Here is a 19533-nt window from a genome sequence, read left to right on the forward strand (position 1 = left end):
GAGAACACTTTGTGGCAAACGAGAGGTGTTGGCTAGTTCGTTCTTTGGACTATTCCCCTATTCACTGGGTCTGCGGCGGTTCTGTAACTCACGTGCATGTTTGCATTTGGGTCAATATATATTTCATGACTACAGACGGTGTGAGGCATTTGATACAGTTTATTTACCCACAGTCACTGCCAGCCGTTACGGGCTGCTGGAGTTTCAGAAAAAAGGTCTATCTTAACAGTAAGGTCTTGTTCAGGTAGCTCTGAGTAAGTGCGAATTGATTGACTTTGACTGTAGGTTGTTGCACAATACAAGTTATTGTCCTTACTGTCCTGCACAGAGCCATATAGTAATAGCTTTAAAAGTGCATTGACTAGCAGAAGCAATATATAGAATGACGACTTCCAACGCAACGAACTAGCAGCCTTATTATCTGACTTACAGGCATCAAAACCCCAATAAGGGTGAAGTGATCAAAATGCTAATGTGCTTTATTTTAATTTGACGTGATAAAATGGTAGCAAAAATTTAACCAAGTCGTTTTTCCCCGTTTATAGATTTTTATTTAAATGTATGTCAGAAATTTTTCGGGAGGCAGTGACTGACACCTTTGGGCATTTTGAGGGGTTGGAAAATGTTGAAACGACCACGACGGATATCACAGTGCGACTCCTTGTGGACGGTTTAAAGAAGTGTAACTCATTTATACCGATTTATCAAAGAATTGTGGGACTCTAGTTTTCAAAATAATTTTTTTTGATGAAACGGCACACTTAAAGGTGCACAATAAATGCATTTGATGATCGACAGTATTTATTTAATGTTTATACATTTATATGGTCTGAATCGACGTTACTTTAGGTACGTCCGGAACATGCCATTAGGTCAATGTTCATTTCCACGCTGCAGACTTCGGAAAACTTGTTGACCTTCCCGGAATCTCTGCCATCCATTCTAGGTTTCTGGAAATGATACACGTATAAACTGGCCGTCTCGCCAGCATTCCGGAGGCTCACATGCACCGTGTCAGAGGAGGGAAGATGCAGTGAATCCGTGTTCCGTGCTGCAGGAAGCGGGACACATGGCTCTCAGTGTGGGGATTGGAAACGTCGGTGGCAAAGTTTCGAATACAGGGAAATGAGCGGCGGGTTTATGTATCCAGCACAGAGTGCCTGACAGCAAGAGGCACTTCCTGGTTCTAACATCTGCTGCTGGTGAAAATGAAAGAAACTCTAATATTCAGTGAAATAAACGTTCCTCCCGGTTAATGATCGTGAGAGTTGTGAAATTGGCTTGAATTTACCCTTTCGCCCAATCAAAATATAACATATTTTTGCAGGGTAGTCAGTTTATCAGAAGAGCAAACTTAAGTAATTGTTTAAATGTTATTTCATGTATAAGCCTGGCGCTGGAGTTAGTACAATTAAATATTCATTCGCTGTATTCCGGACCGCTGCGATTGGAAAGATAATTGCTTACATTATCAAGTCACGACTTCTATAACAAGGAAACCGGAGTATCCTTGGCGATTAAAAGAAGCGTTTAAAGTGATGCAGAAGTGCTAAGGGTAAGGGATGTCCTCAATAAATGGATAACGCACCTACCCAACTGGAGAAAAGAGGTTTCAATTGGAAAAAGGATGGTCAGAGGCAAAATTGTGTTAGAAGATCAAGCGCCGTGTAGTAGAAGGAGACAGTCGCAGGTACCTGGTAACCATGTCAGAGAGTGAACTTTAACAACCTGAGTATAAAGTCCTCGTTGGAAAGTTGTCTCAAAGTTCGCCCAGCTGCGGTCCGTGTTGAAGGGCTGGCTCTGACTGTATCCCCATCACCCATTTCAACTTTGGCAATTAACGAACAGCCCCTGTGCCCTCCCCTCGCCCTCCTCCAGGATGAGTGGCTCACAATGAACCTAATGCAAAAACCCACAACCTCATCCAAGGCTGTCATATCACTCACTGGCTTTTTGCCGGGGTTTAAGGTGATTCTGATGTCATTTGCTGGGTTGACTTTAAAAGCAGCGCAATGGGTTCAGGGCCGGAAGAACGATTCGGGTTGCGACCAGGAGAAGGGTCGAGCTCTCAACTCGCAGCTCCGGCATGGGCGCCAGCCTCATCCACCACGCTCTTCTGATGCTGCAGCTCGCCGCAGCCCTCGGCTCCTCACTCGTCAGATACACTCCTCTGGTCAGGCTTGATATAGACTCAGGACCTCAACAGGACTGGGGTCAGCAGATCCGATTCAAGCACCTGTACATGGAAGGCAACAACAAACACTTGCAAATCAACCCCGATGGACGCATCGACAGCTCGCACGCCCAGAACTTTTACAGTAAGTTAATGTTTCAATGGAGAACTTACACAGTCTGACAATTTATCCTTAAATTTTTCATCTCCCCTAAAAATATCTTAAATTCCCCCTGCTTTTGTGGTCGAAAACAGTACACTAGGCTAACTGCCGACATAATGTATACTTTAGTTGACCGGTTGTTAACAATTTTATCGAACTCATCGGGACAATGCAGATGAATGAGATCTTTTCTCCAACTGGAAATGCACCTCTTCCCCGAATGCTTGTGCTTGCCCTATTTTATTTCCTGTGATAAATAAAGTAAGACACTTTGCACGAAGTGTATATATTTTTAAAAAATCGATCTTGTCTGTATTCTATGTCGTGCCTCACGATTCCATCAATACGATTTGTAGCTATTAAGAAGTAAGGCGCTTTGAAAGTTTAGCTTTGTTTTTTTACGTGTTCAGTGGATGCAGGATTATTGGGTGGTGGAGATCGGGCAGTGCTGTCATCGCCAACTGACTCAACCATATGATCACAGAAAAAGGGCTATTGAGCCGTCTGTCTGTCCCAAATTCTTGAAAATGTTCTCCATTTTCCCTTGCTGTCTGTTGTCCTTCTTTATACCTGCGTGAGACCTCGGGTTGACTCGCCTTTTCGGTTATATGAGGGAGCTTTCTAAAGGAACCCTGTTTTTGTTGGGTTGCAGCTCTGGTCGAGATCAAAGCAGTGGAACCTGGGCAGGTGGTGATCCGAGGGGTGAGAACAGGCCGGTACCTGTGCATGGACGCCTGGGGACACATCTTTGGATCGGTGAGTTCCCCTTTACTTGTTCCCTTCGGCTCTCCTCTACACACGCCGCCCCTGAAGATTCCGAAGTGAAAACCAATCATAAGTTTTACAAGACTGTCAGAGGCGCCTTACAGCACAGTAGGAGGGCACTTGGCCCAACGGGTCCGCGTCCTAGCAGTACAACTCTTTAGTTCTACCACCCCACCCATACCCATTCGCCAACGCACTGCGATGTCCTCCCCCCCCCACTCCATGCCACTCTGTTACATCTGTCACCGTCTGCTCTTGGCCACTCCACCGGTGAGGACAGTCGCCCGCTATCCCCTCGCTCCAGACCTCGTCGTCATTCATATCTCCCGTCGGCTTTCTCCAAAGGAAGTAGTCCCAGGCAGTCCAGCCTAGGAATTTCAGAGTTGTATACGCAGATAAGAAATAAATGACCCTTCTAAAGCTTATGAGCGGTGGTCCCCTCGTCCCAAGGGCCATCGTTGTTAAATCTCCCACAACCCTTTCCGCGGCCCCACATCCTTCTTCCAGTGCAGGGATGCTCCAACAGAGGCCGGGTTGTAATATATTTTCCTCATTTTTTTTGTATAGACAACCTACCGTGAAGATGATTGCAACTTCAAGGAGGAGCAGTTAGAAACGTTTTACAACGTGTATCACTCACCGAGGCACAAGAAGGTGCTTTCTTTGAGTGTGGAGAAACATCCGTACAACCCCGACAGAGAAATGCCTCCTCTTTCTATGTTTTTGCCTCGAGAAAACGAGTTGCCTACCCCTACACACAGCAGGCGGGCACCAGAGATGGTGACTAACGATCCCTTTCAGATGAGATCCGTACAGCAGGCGAGTTCGAAACAGCTCAGAGTTAGCAGAGGGTAAAGGGACACTCCCGCCGTTTCAGGGGTTTGAAACTCCGATCACTGCGATGACATAGGTCAAAAGTACTGTTCCTTGGGTTCGATTCTACATAATAATTACCTTGCACGGCCAACCTAGTTCGGAATGGAAAAGAAACGTAAGAATAGGCGCGGGCTAATTGAAGGACTGCTGGCACAGTTAAGGCAGAAGATGTCCTCAATTAATCCTGCTACGACCACAAAGATTCCATTGGAGTATTCAGTTGTGTCTTACGCGGTTCCAGGATCTTAATTTCAATCACTCTCTCAGCTGTTTATTTGATACATTGTTCGGCTTTCGTGTAAAAAAAACATGTAAAAAAACAAACGCCTTTTTACCAGTTTAGACGAAATCCTGTTTAAAGTATTACTGAGAGACTTCCCGTACCGATGTACAAGATGTGACCCTTCCATGATTCTGGAAACTTATTCATATCTCTGAACTCATCGCCTTCTCGGTGCACTGCCGAAAAAATTCGAATTTCTCCGTGAGGAGAAATGGGTGTGGTACTCCAACCAAAGCAAGTGGAAGAGTAATCAGCTCGTTCTCTGCATTGTCCGTTATGAGACGTTCAGTGGCCTGTGCAGTTTAATAAGCCTTACAGATATTTTGGCTTAATTTGTGGACTTTAAACCATTGAGGAATTTGTATGACGCCCATTCCTCTCTTCATTCATTCAGTGGCCTGCCCCCATTCATACATTAACTCCAACTCCTTCCAATGACTTCATAGACTTGATGTTTTTGGAATATATGGCTACTGTGCGTTGAGGAACCTGAACCAGCTTGTCAACGTCAGCCAGCAGTGGCATTAGTCTCAATACTATGGCCTGGCTATCACACAATCCTTCTTCAACCTTGACATAACCTCTCCAAACAGCAGAGAGTTTTTGTACTCTTCAACTCTTCTGGTTTCATGTCCAGCCTACCTTAAAGTTTGAACTGAACTCATTGCTTTCTGTGCAAGGCTTTGTCAGATGTCTCTGGAATCCAGGTAGAGTGTCCTTTGAAACCAAACTAAAACCCTTGGATTGCTGCTTCTCAACACGGGGCAGACTGAGCAGATTTTTTCCCTTCCAAATCCCAGTGGGTTGAATAGCCACCTTATCTTGGGATACTTCCTAATTTAATAGATATTGGAGATCAGAAGGACAATGTAAATGCTTTTTATTTCACATATGCAAATAACTTGAATCACTCCTGCATATAAAGTAGGCTAATCTCATGCATGAAATTGTATTGCCTACTCTGAATTATCTATTTATTTAAATTATTGCTGTCAATATTTATATTTATATGTATATGCAACTACTTTTTATAAGGTTTTTTAACTTAAGTGGTGGTTTGTATGATGGTGATAATAAAGCAATAAAAGAAAATAAATGTTAATTATTGAAATTTTCCATTTCAAAGATTCAAAGCACATTTATTATCAAAGAACATATAAAGTATACACCTAGAAATTTTTCTGCTTACAGGCAGCCACAGAGCAAGAAATCCAAATAACCCAATAAAAAAAAGACTAAAAACTTCTGTGCAGAGAAAGAGAGAGTAAAAAACACACATCATACAAACAATAGAAGCAAATCAACAGCATACCAAACTATACATTTGTTTGAATAATTACTCAAGGACCTTTGATAGTAATTTAATATAGCAATTCAGCTAACCAAATGGACAGTTTGTCATTGATAGCTTTTAACAGCACTGCTCTGAATAAAATGTAATTAAGCACATCCTTCAAACTCTATTAGCTTATATTTTTGTCAATAACTTCCTTGGGGCAAAAATCTCGAAACTCGTAATACAACATCAGAATGCAATGAAGCATTTATCTCACGCCTTTCATTAATGAAGAGAGTCTTCCCTTAATCAGAATCAGGTTTAATATCTCCGGCATATGACATGAAAATTGTTGTCCTTGTGGCAGTAGTACATTGCAATACATAATAATAGAGAAAATGTGAGTTATAGTAGGTGTGTCTATAGAATAGTTAAATTAATTCATTTATGCAAAAATAGAAATAATAGGCAGTGAGAAAATGGAAACTGAGAATTACAGTAAGTACAGAAGCTTGAAGGAATAGACTCAACAATTCAGTAACAGTTTCTTCCCCTCTGCCCTCCGATCTCTGTATGGACATTGAGCCCATTACCACCACCTTTTTATTTCTATTTTTGCACTATTTATTTAACTACTTAATATACATATACCTACTCTAATTTGCTGTTTTTTCTCTATCATTATGTACTGTGTTGTACTGCTACCACAAAGTTAACACATTTCACAACATCTGCCAGTGATATTGAACCTGATTCTGATTCTGATATATTAAATAGTTAAATTAAAAAGTAGTGCAAAAGTGTAGTGAGGTTGTGTTCATGAATAAAAAGTCTATTCAGAAATCAGATGGCAGAGGGGAGAAAGCTGTTCCTGAATTGCTAAGTGTGTGCCTTCAGGCCTCTGTACCTCCTTCCTGATGGTAACAGTGAGAGCAAGGAATGGCTTGGTTGATGGGGGTCGTTAATGATGGACGCCGGCTACTTGAGGCGTTGCTCTTCGAAGATGTCCCGGATATTACGGAGGCCTCTGCCCAATGGAGCTGACTAAGTTTACAACTCTCTGCAGCTTATTTTGGTCCTGCGCAGTTGCCCCCTCCCATATCAGACGGTGATGTGGTCAGTTTGAATGCTCTGCATGGTACATCTGTAGAAATTTGTGAGTGTAAAAAGTTTAGCTATTTAATGGGTGTGTGGTTTATTTACTTATTTCGAGATTCGGTGAGGAACAGGCCCTTCTGACCCAATGAGCCTCACCACCCAGTGACCCATTTATTTAACACTAAACTAATCACAGGACAACTTGCAATGACAATTAACTTATTAACTGGTCCATCTTTGGGCTGCGGGAGGAAACCGACGTGGTCACAAGGAGAAGGTACATACTCCTTACGGGTGGCTCCAGCACTGAACTGCAGAATGCCTTTACGGGGCCATATTTACACCTTGCAAAATATCACTCAGTTTTAAATCTCCTGAGTGTTACCTTTCCCAGAAGGGGTTGGAGAGGATGTAAATTATTTTGTGTATTTTCAAGCTGGAACTGCCCAGCATTACTGAGGAATGACACCAAAAAAAACAAGGTTTGAAGTATGTAAACAAAACGCACATTTTTACAGTAAATCTGCTCATTCCCATTCATTGCAATATTTAGCCATTTTATCAAAAGTTTTCAATATGACATTGACAGGACTTTTACTGGAAAGTTTCGCAAAACCTGCTTCAATCATCTTGCCAACGCAAACAGGGATAATCTTGATTTCTGTGCCACAACTGAGATAAGCGGTGAGGCTGGATTGCTTGGGAGGATTGCGGAGTTACTATAAAAGTATGACACCCATTTCATCTCTTGCACTATTGATTCCAATCAAAGGTATACTTTTAGCTCAGAAGCCACTGTAATAATTTGCAGTAAGTCTTCCATAAGAATTTTTAAATATGAAAATTGACATTGACTTTTGGGCTTGTGCAGAAATGCAGGTAGTACCCTCGTGCCTTAAAGCAGGGGTTCCCAACTCTTTATATTGCTATGGACTCCTACCATTAACCAAGGGGTCCATGGACCCCAAGTTGAGAACCCCTTCCTTAAAGTATTTTGATTTATTACCAAATGAGTTTACTTAGATCTTCAACATGAAAAGGGTTATTATTATACAGGAAGGAACACTTTTCCCATCCCATAACAAGGCGATAAAAGAACATCTACACTATCAAAATGTTGCTCTTCAGCAGTCACCAGAATAGGCCAAAAGTTAAGGCTGCAGCAAATCTTAAAATAAGTACAACCTTGCATTCTGTTCCGTTTGCTCAAGTATCTAACACAGGCCCCAGTTCTTGGTGAACTTGTCCTTGGTACTTTGACTGGTGAGTTGAGATTTCTTTTTGCTGATATTTATCAGGTGCATTACATGCCGAAGAAGGGGAAGGAGCTTTGTTTGGGACAGCCAGTCATCTGGGTTTTCTTGCTTGCTGTCTAGCCCTCTTTTGAAAGCAGAATCGCCTCTAAAAAGAGGTACCTCAGGAGGTGGGCACAGACCCAGTAACAATAAGGAAATCATTGCTGTGATAGTGTGAGTGTGGATGGTGGTCTGTTTGGAGACATGATATAAAAAGTCAAAAGAGTTACTCATTCTAGAGAGTATTTAGTTAACATTCTTCAAGGTTCAAAGTAAATTTATTATCAAAGTACATATATTATGTCACCATATACAACCCTGAGATTCATTTTCTTGTGGACATACTTAATAAATCTGTAGAATAATAGCGCACCAACTTAAGCATTCAACCAGCATGCAAAAGATAACAAACTGTGCAAATACAAAAAGAGAGAAATAATAATAAATAAATAAATAAGCAATAAATATCAAAACTATGAGGTGAAGCGTCCTTGAAAGCCAGTCCATTGATTGTGGCAAGTGAAGCTGAATGAAGTTATCCCCCTTGGTTCAAGAGTCTGATGGTTGAGGGGCAATAACTGTTCCTGAACCCGGTGATGTGGGTCTTGAATCTTATGCTCGGATTTAAAGTTAGGGAAGTAGTAAATATTATGATATAGAGAGAAGCAGTGGGGGGGGGGGGAGCACTGGTGGCTCCTCCTGGCTTGTAGGCTGTGCTTTTGGACCATGTATGTTTTCCCCAAAACTCCTATGCACCGTTAAGTTTCCTGTGCCCCATGAATTGAACCTATAAAGCAGATTGTTCCTGGTGCTCTTTCTCCCCGTGTAATATTTAAATAGACAACTGATCTCTCTGGAGTTTGTTGGCTGCTAAGCATCTGTCTTGTCTTTGTTAAACCTGAAAGTGGACAGATTGGAGACGTCGCAGTACCTGAATCACTGTGCAGCCTTGTCAAAATTCAACAAGACCTGTTGCCCAAGTACGAAAAGAAAGAACAGAGTCAGCCCTTCCCCCCAACCAACAGCCCAGCTAAATTCCAACTCACGCCAATATCACTTTCCCAATTCAAATACCTTGCACCATTATGCTGTCCATCTTTAACTTTGAAATGGTTAAGCATAAAAGTTTGAGCAAGAAATATATATGAAACATAATTTGATTCTGGCTTGTACAGAAGAGTGGTTCTTCATGGATTTCAATCTTCAGTAAATCTGGAAAGGTGCACAGGTTAATAAAAGTCCACAAACAGTATTTGATTGCGGCCTAGGCATTTAATATTGGCAGAAATTGAACTTATACTGCACACACTCTTGGCATCATGCCAGGCAGTGGGTGATATTCATGTTCTGTCAGCCTGTTACATTGGCTATAATGGGGTTATAATGTTGCGTGCTTGACCTCAGTTAAGGACAGCCACTGCCTCTTTAAGAAGAGACACACCATGGCTGCAGGCAACGGGGAAGTTCGTCTGTTCTCAGAAGTGGCTGAAACAAGAATCAAGAGGGCACCATGTGTTTCTGCTGATGGTCTGAACACTCTAAGTGGGAGGACGAGATGGAAATGCCTCTTTGTTACAGATCTGTGTCCAGTCACATGAAGGGCTAAAGAAGAGAGTGCAAAGAGCCTGGCTGTTCGTGGCGTTAATGCAATTCTGCAAAACTCTTAAATGATCTTCTAAGTACTGAGGTGCAAATATTGCCATCCTCTCACAAACACCTTTATTTTCAGATCTCAGCGATGTGACCTTCACTGCTTCCTTTCAGCTTCATAACTTATCTCCTTCCTCTCAGCTTTGTGCTCTCATGAGTGGTAAACACCTTATACTACACCTGGTTGTGTAGCAGTTAGCGTAACGCTATTACGGCGCCAGTGACCCGCATCAATTCACACCGCTGTCTGCAAGCAGTCTGTATGTTCCCTCTGTAACCACCTGGGTTTTCTCCGGGTGCTCCGATTTCCTCCCACATTCCAAAGACGTAGGGGTTAGTAGGTTAATTTGTCACATGGACGTATTTGGGCTCTACGTCTTTGGACTGTGGGAGGAAACCAGAGCACCTGGAGGAAGCCCACAGGGAGAACGTACAAACTGCTTACAGACTGGGGTGGAAAGTGAGGCCGGGTCGCTGGTACTGTAAAGCGCTGTGCTAACCACTTTGCTACAGTGCTGCCCCAATTCAAGGGTGTGTAGTTTGGTAGTTACTTTGCCCAGTGAGTGATAGAACCTGGGGAGCTGAGAGAGGAACTGAATAGGAAACTGGGCAGAATAGTAAAAGGGCAAATTAGTGAGGATATTTTATTTCTCTGTGAAGCACAATCTCTAAGGGGTGGGACGGTCTACATCGATGCCTTAGAGAAACTAGATGACATGTTACACGTGTGCATGCAAACCAATCAAGAAAGACAAAGGCATCTACAAATCACTGCCACGACCGTCAATAGCAAATGGCCTCCTTTCATGAAGCTGAATGTCACCCAGGACCTAACTTCAGGGTTGGGTAAAGCAATGTGCACAGATCCCCCTGCATTGCTGAAGATTTGCTTAGTCATAGCTGTGTTGTAAGAGATATCACAAATGATTCCCTTAAACTAGAATTAAATTCACTTCCCAATGCACCTCTATTTCCATGAGACCATAAGACCCGAGGACAAAGGAGCAGAATTAGGCTGTTCCACCCATTGAGTCTGCTTCACCATTTGATCATGGCTGATTTATTTTCCCTCTCAACCCCATTCTCATGCCTTCTCCTTGTAACCTTCGGTGGCCTTACAAATCAAGAACCTATCAACCTTTGCTTTAAATATACCCAATGATTTGGACTCCACAGCCATCTGTGTCAATGAATTCCACAGATTAACCACCCTCTGGCTAAAGAAATTCCTTGTCATCTAAAGGGACTTTTTTGTATTCTGAGACTGTGCCCTTTGGTGTCAGACTTTTCCACTATAGGAAACATCCTCTCCATGTCCACTCTATCTAGGCCTTTCAATATTCGGTGAATTTTCAATGAGATTCCACCACGCCCCTCCCAATCTTCAATATCCAATGAGAACAGGCCCAGAGTCATTAAACACTCCTCATACATTAACCCCTTCATTCCCAGTATCATTTTTGTCTCACTGGTCCCTCTCCAAAGCCAGCAAATCCTTTGTTAGATATGCGGGACAAAACTACTCACAATACTCCAAATGTAATCTGACCAATGTCTTAAAACCCTTGGAATTATATATTTTACATTCTATATTTTTATATTCTAGTCCTCTTGCAAATGAATGCTAATGTTGCATTTGCCTTCGTTCCAACAGATTCAATCTGCAAGGCAACCTTTAGAGAATCCTATACCAGGACTTGCAAGCTCCTTTGCATCTCCAATATCTGAATTCACTCCCTATTTAGAAGATCGTCTACACCTTTATTCCTTGAACCAAACACTTCCTTCCATTTCCATTCCATATATATCAAGTGGCCCCAAGAAGGTTTCATCTTCTAATGAGGTCGGAGTTTCCCCTGAAGCACTTGCAAGACAGAACGACAGTAGAGTGAGATCTCTATACGTCAGTTTACCTGCAGTTGATCCTGCTGCAATTTCTAGATCAGTTACTGTCAGGTCATGTAATCATGGAGAAGTATGTTGGAGGAGATGGGACTGGAGTTGAAGGAGAGGTATGTTGGAGGTGATGGGACTGGAGTTGTAGGAGAGGTATGTTGGAGCTGATGGGATTGGAGTTGTAGGAGAGGTATGTTGGAGGTGATGGGACTGGAGGTGTAGGAGAGGTATGTTGGAGGTGATGGCGTCTGGAGTTGTAGGAGGGGTATGTTGGAGGTGATGGGACTGGAGTTGTAGGAGGGGTATGTTGGAGGTGATGGGACTGGAATTGTAGGAGAGGTATGTTGGAGGTGATAGGACTGGAGTTGGCAGGAGGGGTATGTTGGAGGTGATGGGTCTGGAGTTGTAGGAGAGGTATGTTGGAGGTGATGGGTCTGGAGTTGTAGGAGAGGGATGTTGGAGGTGATGGGACAGGAGTTGAAGGAGAGGTATGTTGGAGGTGATGGGGACTGGAGTTGTAGGAGAGCTATGTTGGAGGTGATGGTTCTGGAGTTGTAGGAGAGGACTGTTGGAGGTGATGGGACTGGAGTTGTAGGAGAGGTATGTTGGAGGTGATGGGACTGGAGTTGTAGCAGAGGTATGTTGGAGGTGATGGGGACTGGAGTTGTAGGAGAGGACTGTTGGAGGTGATGGGACTGGAGTTGTAGGAGAGGTATGTTGGAGGTGATGGGACTGCAGTTGTAGCAGAGGTATGTTGGAGGAGATTGGGACTGGAGTTGTAGGAGAGGTATGTTGGAGGTGATGGGACTGGAATTGTAGGAGAGGTATATTGGAGGTGATGGGACTGCAGTTGTAGGAGAGGTATGTTGCAGGTGATGGGACTGGAGTTGTAGGAGAGGTATGTTGGAGGTGATGGGAACAGGAGTTGTAGGAGAGGTACATTTGAGGTGATGGGACTGGAATAGTAAGAGAGGTATGTTGGAGGTAATGGGACTGGAGTTGCAGGAGAGGTAGGTTGGAGGTAATGGGACTGCAGTTGTAGGAGATGTATGTTGGGGGTGATGGGACTGGAGTTGTAGGAGAGGTATGTTGGAGGTGATGGGACTGGAGTCGTAAGAGAGGTATGTTGGAGGTGATGGGTACTGGTGTTTTAGGAGATGTATGTTGGAGGTGATGGGGATAGGAGTTGGATAAGAGGTAAGTTGGAGGTGATGGGGACAGGATTTGTAGGAGAGATATATTGGAGGTGATTGGACTGGAGCTGTAGAAGAGGTATATTGGAGGTGATGGTGTCTGGAGTTGTAGGAGAGGTATGTTGGATGTGATGTGACTGGAGTTGCAGGAGAGGTATGCTGGAGGTGATGGGACTTGAGTTGTAGGAGAGGTACGTTGGAGGTAATGGGACTGGCTTTGTAGGAGAGGTCTGTTGGAGCTGGTGTCTGGAGTTGTAGGAGAGGTATGTTGGAAGTGATGGGACTGGAGCTGTAGGAGAGGTATGTTGGAGGTGATGGGACTGGAGGCGTAGGAGAGGTATGTTGGAGGTGATGGGGCTGGAGTTGTAGGAGAGGTATGTTGGAGGTTGTGGGACTGGAGCTGTAGGAGAGGTATGTTGCAGGTGATGGGGACGGGAGTTGTAGGAGAGGTACATTTGAGGTGATGGGACTGGAGTTGTAGGAGAGGTAAGTTGGAGGTGATGGGACTGGAGTTGTAGGAGAGGTATGTTGGAGGAGATGGGACTGGAGTTGTAGGAGAGATATGTTGGAGGTGATGGGACTAGAGTTGTCGGGGAGGTATGTTGGAGGTGATGGCACTGGAGTTGTCGGAGAGGTATGTTGGAGGTGATGGGGTCTGGAGTTGCAGGAGAGGTATGTTGGAGGTGATGGGACTGGAGTTGTAGGAGAGGTAGGTTGGAGGTGATGGCACTGGAGTTGTAGGAGAGATATGTTGGAGGTGATGGGACTGGAGTTGTCGGGGAGGTATGTTGGAGATAATGGGACTGGAGATGTAGGAGAGGTATGTTGGAGGTGATGGGACTGGAGTTGCAGGAGAGGTATGTTGGAGGTAAACGGACTGGAATTGTAGGAGAGAAATGTTGGAGGTGATGGGACTGGAGTTGTAGGAGAGGAATGTTGGAGGTGATGGGACTGGAATTGTAGGAGAGGTATATTGGAGGTGATGGGACTGGAGTTGTAGGAGAGGTATGTTGGAGGTGATGGGACTGGAGTTGTAGGAGAGGTATATTGGAGGTGATGGGACTGGAGTTGCAGGAGAGGTATGTTGGAGGGAATTGGACTGGAGTTGTAGGAGAGGAATGTTGGAGGTGATGGGACTGGAGTTGTAGGAGAGGAATGTTGGAGGTGATGGAACTGGAATTGTAGGAGAGGTATATTGGAGGTGAAGGGACTGGAGTTGTAGGAGACGTATGTTGGAGGTGATGGTTCTGGAGTTGTAGGAGAGGACTGTTGGAGGTGATGTGACTGGAGTTGTAGGAGAGGTATGTTGGAGGTGATGGGACTGGAGTTGTAGGAGAGGTATGTTGGAGGTAATGGGACTGGAGTTGTAGGAGAGGTAGTTTGGAGCTGATGGGACTGGAGTTGTAGGAGAGGTATGATGGAGGCGATGGGACTGGAGTTGTAGGAGAGGCATGTTGGAGGTGATGGAATGGGAGTTGTAGGAGAGGTATGTTGGAGGTGATGGGACTGGAGTTGTAGGAGAGGTATGTTGGAGGTGATGGGACTGGATTGTAGGAGAGGTATATTGGAGGTGATGGGACTGGAGTTGTAGGAGAGGCATGTTGGAGGTGATGGAATGGGAGTTGTAGGAGAGGTATGTTGGAGGTGATGGGACTGGAGTTGTAGGAGAGGTATGTTGGAGGTGATGGGACTGGATTGTAGGAGAGGTATATTGGAGGTGATGGGACTGGAGTTGTAGGAAAGACATGTTGGAGGTGATAGGGACTGGTGTTGTAGGAGAGGTATATTGGAGGTGATGGGGATAGGAGTTGGAGAAGAGCTATGTTGGAGATGATGGGGACTGGATTTGTAGGAGAGATATCATGGAGGTGATTGGACTGGAGCTGTAGGAGAGGTGTGTTGGAGGTGATGGGACTGGAGTTGTATGAGAAGCATGTTGGCGGTGATGGGACTGGACTTGTAGGAGAGGTATGTTGGAGGTGATGTTACTGGAGTTGTAGGAGAGGTATGTTGGAGGTGATGGGACTGGAGTTGCAAGAGAGGAATGTTGGAGGTGATGGGACTGGAGTTGTAGAAGAGGTATGTTGGTAGTGATGGGGACAGGAGTTGTAGGAGAGGTATGTTGATGGTGATGGGACTGGAGTTGTAGGAGACTTATGTTGATAGTGATGGGACTGGAGTTGTAGGAGAGGTATGTTGGAGGTGATGGGACTGGAGTTGTAATAGAGGTAGGTTGCAGGTGACGGGACTGGAGTTATACGAGATGTATGCTGGAGGTGATGGGACTGGAGTTGTAGGAGAGGTATTTTGGAGGTGATGGGACTTGAGTTGTAGAGGAGGTATGTTGGAGGTGATGGGAGTGGAGTTGTAGGAGAGCAATGTTGGAGGTGATGGGGACTGGTGTTGTAGGAGAGGTATGTTGGATGTGATGGGGATAGGAGTTGGAGAAGAGGTATGTTGGAGGTGATGGGGACTGGATTTGTAGGAGAGATATAATGGAGGTGATTGGACTGGAGCTGTAGGAGAGGCATATTGGAGTTGATGGTGTCTGGAGTTGTAGGAGAGGTATATTGGAGGTGATGTGACTGGAGTTGCAGGAGAGGTATGCTGGAGGTGATGGGACTTGAGTTGTAGGAGAGGTATGCTGGAGGTGATGGGACTAGAGTTGTAGGAGAGGTGTGTTGGAGGTGATGGGACTGGAGTTGTAGGAGAAGCAGGTTGGAGGTGATGGGACTGGACTTGTAGGAGAGGTATGGTGGAGGTGATGGGACTGGAGTTGCAGGAGAGGTGTGTTGGAGGTGATCGGACTGGAGTTGTAGGAGAGGTACGTTGGAGGTGATGGGACTGGCTTTGTAGGAGAGATATGTTGGAGGTGATGGGACTGGAGTTGTCGGGGAGGTATGTTGGAGGTGATGGCACTGGAGTTGTCGGAGAGGTATGTTGGAGGTGATGGGGTCTGGAGTTGCAGGAGAGGTATGTTGGAGGTGATGGGACTGGAGTTGTAGGAGAGGTAGGTTGGAGGTGATGGCACTGGAGTTATAGGAGAGATATGTTGGAGGTGATGGGACTGGAGTTGTCGGGGAGGTATGTTGGAGATAATGGGACTGGAGATGTAGGAGAGGTATGTTGGAGGTGATGGGACTGGAGTTGCAGGAGAGGTATGTTAGAGGTAAAAGGACTGGAATTGTAGGAGAGAAATGTTGGAGGTGATGGGACTGGAGTTGTAGGAGAGGAATGTTGGAGGTGATGGGACTGGAATTGTAGGAGAGGTATATTGGAGGTGATGGGACTGGAGTTGTAGGAGAGGTATGTTGGAGGTGATGGGACTGGAGTTGTAGGAGAGGTATATTGGAGGTGATGGAACTGGAATTGTAGGAGAGGTATATTGGAGGTGAAGGGACTGGAGTTGTAGGAGACGTATGTTGGAGGTGATGGTTCTGGAGTTGTAGGAGAGCACTGTTGGAGGTGATGTGACTGGAGTTGTAGGAGAGGTATGTTGGAGGTGATGGGACTGGAGTTGTAGGAGAGGTATGTTGGAGGTAATGGGACTGGAGTTGTAGGAGAGGTAGTTTGGAGCTGATGGGACTGGAGTTGTAGGAGAGGTATGATGGAGGCGATGGGACTGGAGTTGTAGGAGAGGCATGTTGGAGGTGATAGGGACTGGTGTTGTAGGAGAGGTATGTTGGAGGTGATGAGGATAGGAGTTGGAGAAGAGCTATGTTGGAGATGATGGGGACTGGATTTGTAGGAGAGATATCATGGAGGTGATTGGACTGGAGCTGTAGGAGAGGTGTGTTGGAGGTGATGGGACTGGAGTTGTATGAGAAGCATGTTGGAGGTGATGGGACTGGACTTGTAGGAGAGGTATGTTGGAGGTGATGTTACTGGAGTTGTAGGAGAGGTATGTTGGAGGTGATGGGACTGGAGTTGCAAGAGAGGAATGTTGGAGGTGATGGGACTGGAGTTGTAGAAGAGGTATGTTGGAAGTGATGGGGACAGGAGTTGTAGGAGAGGTATGTTGATGGTGATGGGACTGGAGTTGTATGAGACTTATGTTGATGGTGATGGGACTGGAGTTGTAGGAGAGGTATGTTGGAGGTGATGGGACTGGAGTTGTAATAGAGGTAGGTTGCAGGTGACGGGACTGGAGTTATACGAGATGTATGCTGGAGGTGATGGGACTGGAGCTGTAGGAGAGGCATATTGGAGTTGATGGTGTCTGGAGTTGTAGGAGAGGTATATTGGAGGTGATGTGACTGGAGTTGCAGGAGAGGTATGCTGGAGGTGATGGGACTTGAGTTGTAGGAGAGGTATGTTGGAGGTGATGGGACTAGAGTTGGAGGAGAGGTGTGTTGGAGGTGATGGGACTGGAGTTGTGGGAGAAGCAGGTTGGAGGTGATGGGACTGGACTTGTAGGAGAGGTATGGTGGAGGTGATGGGACTGGAGTTGCAGGAGAGGTATGTTGGAGGTGATCGGACTGGAGTTGTAGGAGAGGTACGTTGGAGGTGATGGGACTGGCTTTGTAGGAGAGGTATGTTGGAGGTGGGGTCTGGAGTTGTAGGAGAGGTATGTTGGAGGTGATGGGACTGGAGTTGTAGGAGAGGCATGTTGGAGGTGATGGGCCTGGAGTTGTACGAGAGGTATGTTGGAGGTGATGGGACTGGAGTTGTAGAAGAGGTATGTTGGAGATGATGGGACTGGAGTTTTAGGGGAGGTATGTTGGAGGTGATGGGAGTGGAGTTTTAGGAGAAACATGTTGGAGGTGATGAGACTGGAGTTGTAGGACGGGTAGGTTGGAGGTGATGGGACTGGAGTTGTAGGAGAGGTATGTTGGAGGTGATTGGACTGGAGTTGTAAGAGAGGTATGTTGGAGATGATGGGACTGGAGTTGTAGGAGAGGTATGCTGGAGGTGATGGGACTGGGGTTGTAGGAGAGGTATGTTGGAGGTGATGGGACTGGAGTTGTAGGAGAGGTATGTTGAAGGTTATGGGACTGGAGTTGTAGGAGAGGTATGTGGAGGTGATGGGACTGGGCTTGTAGGAGAGGAATGTTGGAGGTGATGGTACTGGAGTTGTAGGAGAGGTATGTTGGAGGTGATGGGACTGGAGTTGTAGGAGAGGTATGTTGGAGGTAATGGTGTCTGGCGTTTTAGGAGAGGTATTTTGGAGGTGATGGGACTGTAGTTGTAGGAGAGGTGTGTTCGAGGTGATGGGACTGTAGTTGTAGCAGAGGTCGGTTGCAGGTGATGGCCTCTGGAGTTGTAGGAGAGGTATGTTGGAGTTGGTGGGACTGGAGTTGCAGGACAGGTATGTTGGAGATGATGGGACTTGAGTTGTAGGAGAGGTATGTTGGAGGTGATGGGACTAGAGTTGTAGGAGAGGTGTGTTGGAGGTGATGCGACTGGACTTGTAGGAGAAGCAGGTTGGAGGTGATGGGACTGGACTTGTAGGAGAGGTATGGTGGAGGTGATGGGACTGGAATTGCAGGAGAGGTATGTTGGAGGTGATGGGACTGGAGTTGTAGGAGAGGTACGTTGGAGGTGATGGGACTGGCTTTGTAGGAGAGGTATGTTGGAGGTGGGGTCTGGAGTTGTAGGAGAGGTATGTTGGAGGTGATGGGACTGGAGTTGTAGGAGAGGCATGTTGGAGGTGATGGGACTGGAGTTGTAGAAGAGGTATGTTGGAGATGATGGGACTGGAGTTTGAGGGGAGGTATGGTGGAGGTGATGGGAGTGAAGTTTTAGGAGAAACATGTTGGAGGTGATGAGACTGGAGTTGTAGGACAGGTAGGTTGGAGGTGATGGGACGGGAGTTGTAGGAGAGGTATGTTGGAGGTGATTGGACTGGAGTTGTAAGAGAGGTATGTTGGAGATGATGGGACTGGAGTTGTAGGAGAGGTATGTTGGAGGTGATGGGACTGGGGTTGTAGGAGAGGTATGTTGGAGGTGATGGGACTGGAGTTGTAGGAGAGGTATGTTGAAGGTTATGGGACTGGAGTTGTAGGAGAGGTATGTGGAGGTGATGGGACTGGGCTTGTAGGAGAGGAATGTTGGAGGTGATGGTACTGGAGTTGTAGGAGAGGTATGTTGGAGGTGATGGGACTGGAGTTGGAGGAGATGCATGTTGGAGGTGATGGGACTGGAGTTGTAGGAGAGGTATGTTGGAGGTAATGGTGTCTGGAGTTTTAGGAGCGGTATTTTGGAGGTGATGGGACTGGAGTTGTAGGAGAGGTGTGTTCGAGGTGATGGGACTGTAGTTGTAGCAGAGGTAGGTTGGAGGTGATGGCCTCTGGAGTTGTAGGAGAGGTATGTTGGACTTGATGGGACTGGAGTTGCAGGACAGGTATGTTGGAGATGATGGGGTTAGGTGTTGTAGGAGGCGTATGTTGGAGGAGATGGGACTGGAGTTATAGGAGAGGTATGTTGGAGGTGATGGGACTACAGATGTTGGAGAGGTATGTTGGAGGTGATGGGACTGTAGTTGTAGGAGAGGTATGTTGGAGGTGATGGGACTGCAGTTGTAACAGAGGTATGATGGAGGTGATGGGACTGGAGTTGTAGGAGAGGTATGTTGGAGGTGATGGGGAAATGTGCTGTAGGAGAGGTACATTTCAGGTGATGGGACTGCAGTTGTAGGAGAGGTATGTTGGAGGTGATGGGACTGGAAATGTAGGAGAGGTATGTTGGAGATAATGGGACTGGAGTTGTAGGAGAGGTAGGTTGGAGGTGATGGGTACTGGTGTTTTAGGAGATGTATGTTGGAGGTGATGGGGATAGGAGTTGGTTGAGAGGTAAGTTAGAGTTGATGGGGACTGGATTTGTAGGAGAGATATATTGGAGGTGATTGGACTGGAGCTGTAGGAGA

General features: G+C 45.7%; 1 protein-coding gene across 1 annotated transcript; it reads left to right on the top strand.

Moving 5' to 3' along the window:
* The first annotated feature begins 1000 nt into the window (after nt 1-1000).
* On the top strand, nt 1001-5376 carry LOC140186648 (fibroblast growth factor 23-like). The gene is made up of 3 exons (XM_072241045.1): nt 1001-2318; nt 2989-3092; nt 3669-5376. Exons 1-3 carry the CDS (start codon nt 2087-2089, stop codon nt 3954-3956), a joined length of 624 nt encoding a protein of 207 aa, XP_072097146.1. The 5' UTR covers nt 1001-2086; the 3' UTR covers nt 3957-5376.
* Nucleotides 5377-19533: the final 14157 nt, after the last annotated feature.

This window comes from Mobula birostris, chromosome 23 (assembly GCF_030028105.1).
Source record: "Mobula birostris isolate sMobBir1 chromosome 23, sMobBir1.hap1, whole genome shotgun sequence".
Classification (NCBI taxonomy): domain Eukaryota; kingdom Metazoa; phylum Chordata; class Chondrichthyes; order Myliobatiformes; family Myliobatidae; genus Mobula; species Mobula birostris.

Excerpts from the sequence above, each read along its gene's own strand:
- LOC140186648 (XM_072241045.1), top strand. The coding sequence starts at position 2,087 with ATGGGCGCCAGCCTCATCCACCACGCTCTTCTGATGCTGCAGCTCGCC. Across the intron at positions 2,319-2,988 it reads GCACGCCCAGAACTTTTACA|CTCTGGTCGAGATCAAAGCA; the intron begins GTAAGTTAATGT and ends GTTGGGTTGCAG. Across the intron at positions 3,093-3,668 it reads GGGGACACATCTTTGGATCG|ACAACCTACCGTGAAGATGA; the intron begins GTGAGTTCCCCT and ends TTTTTTGTATAG.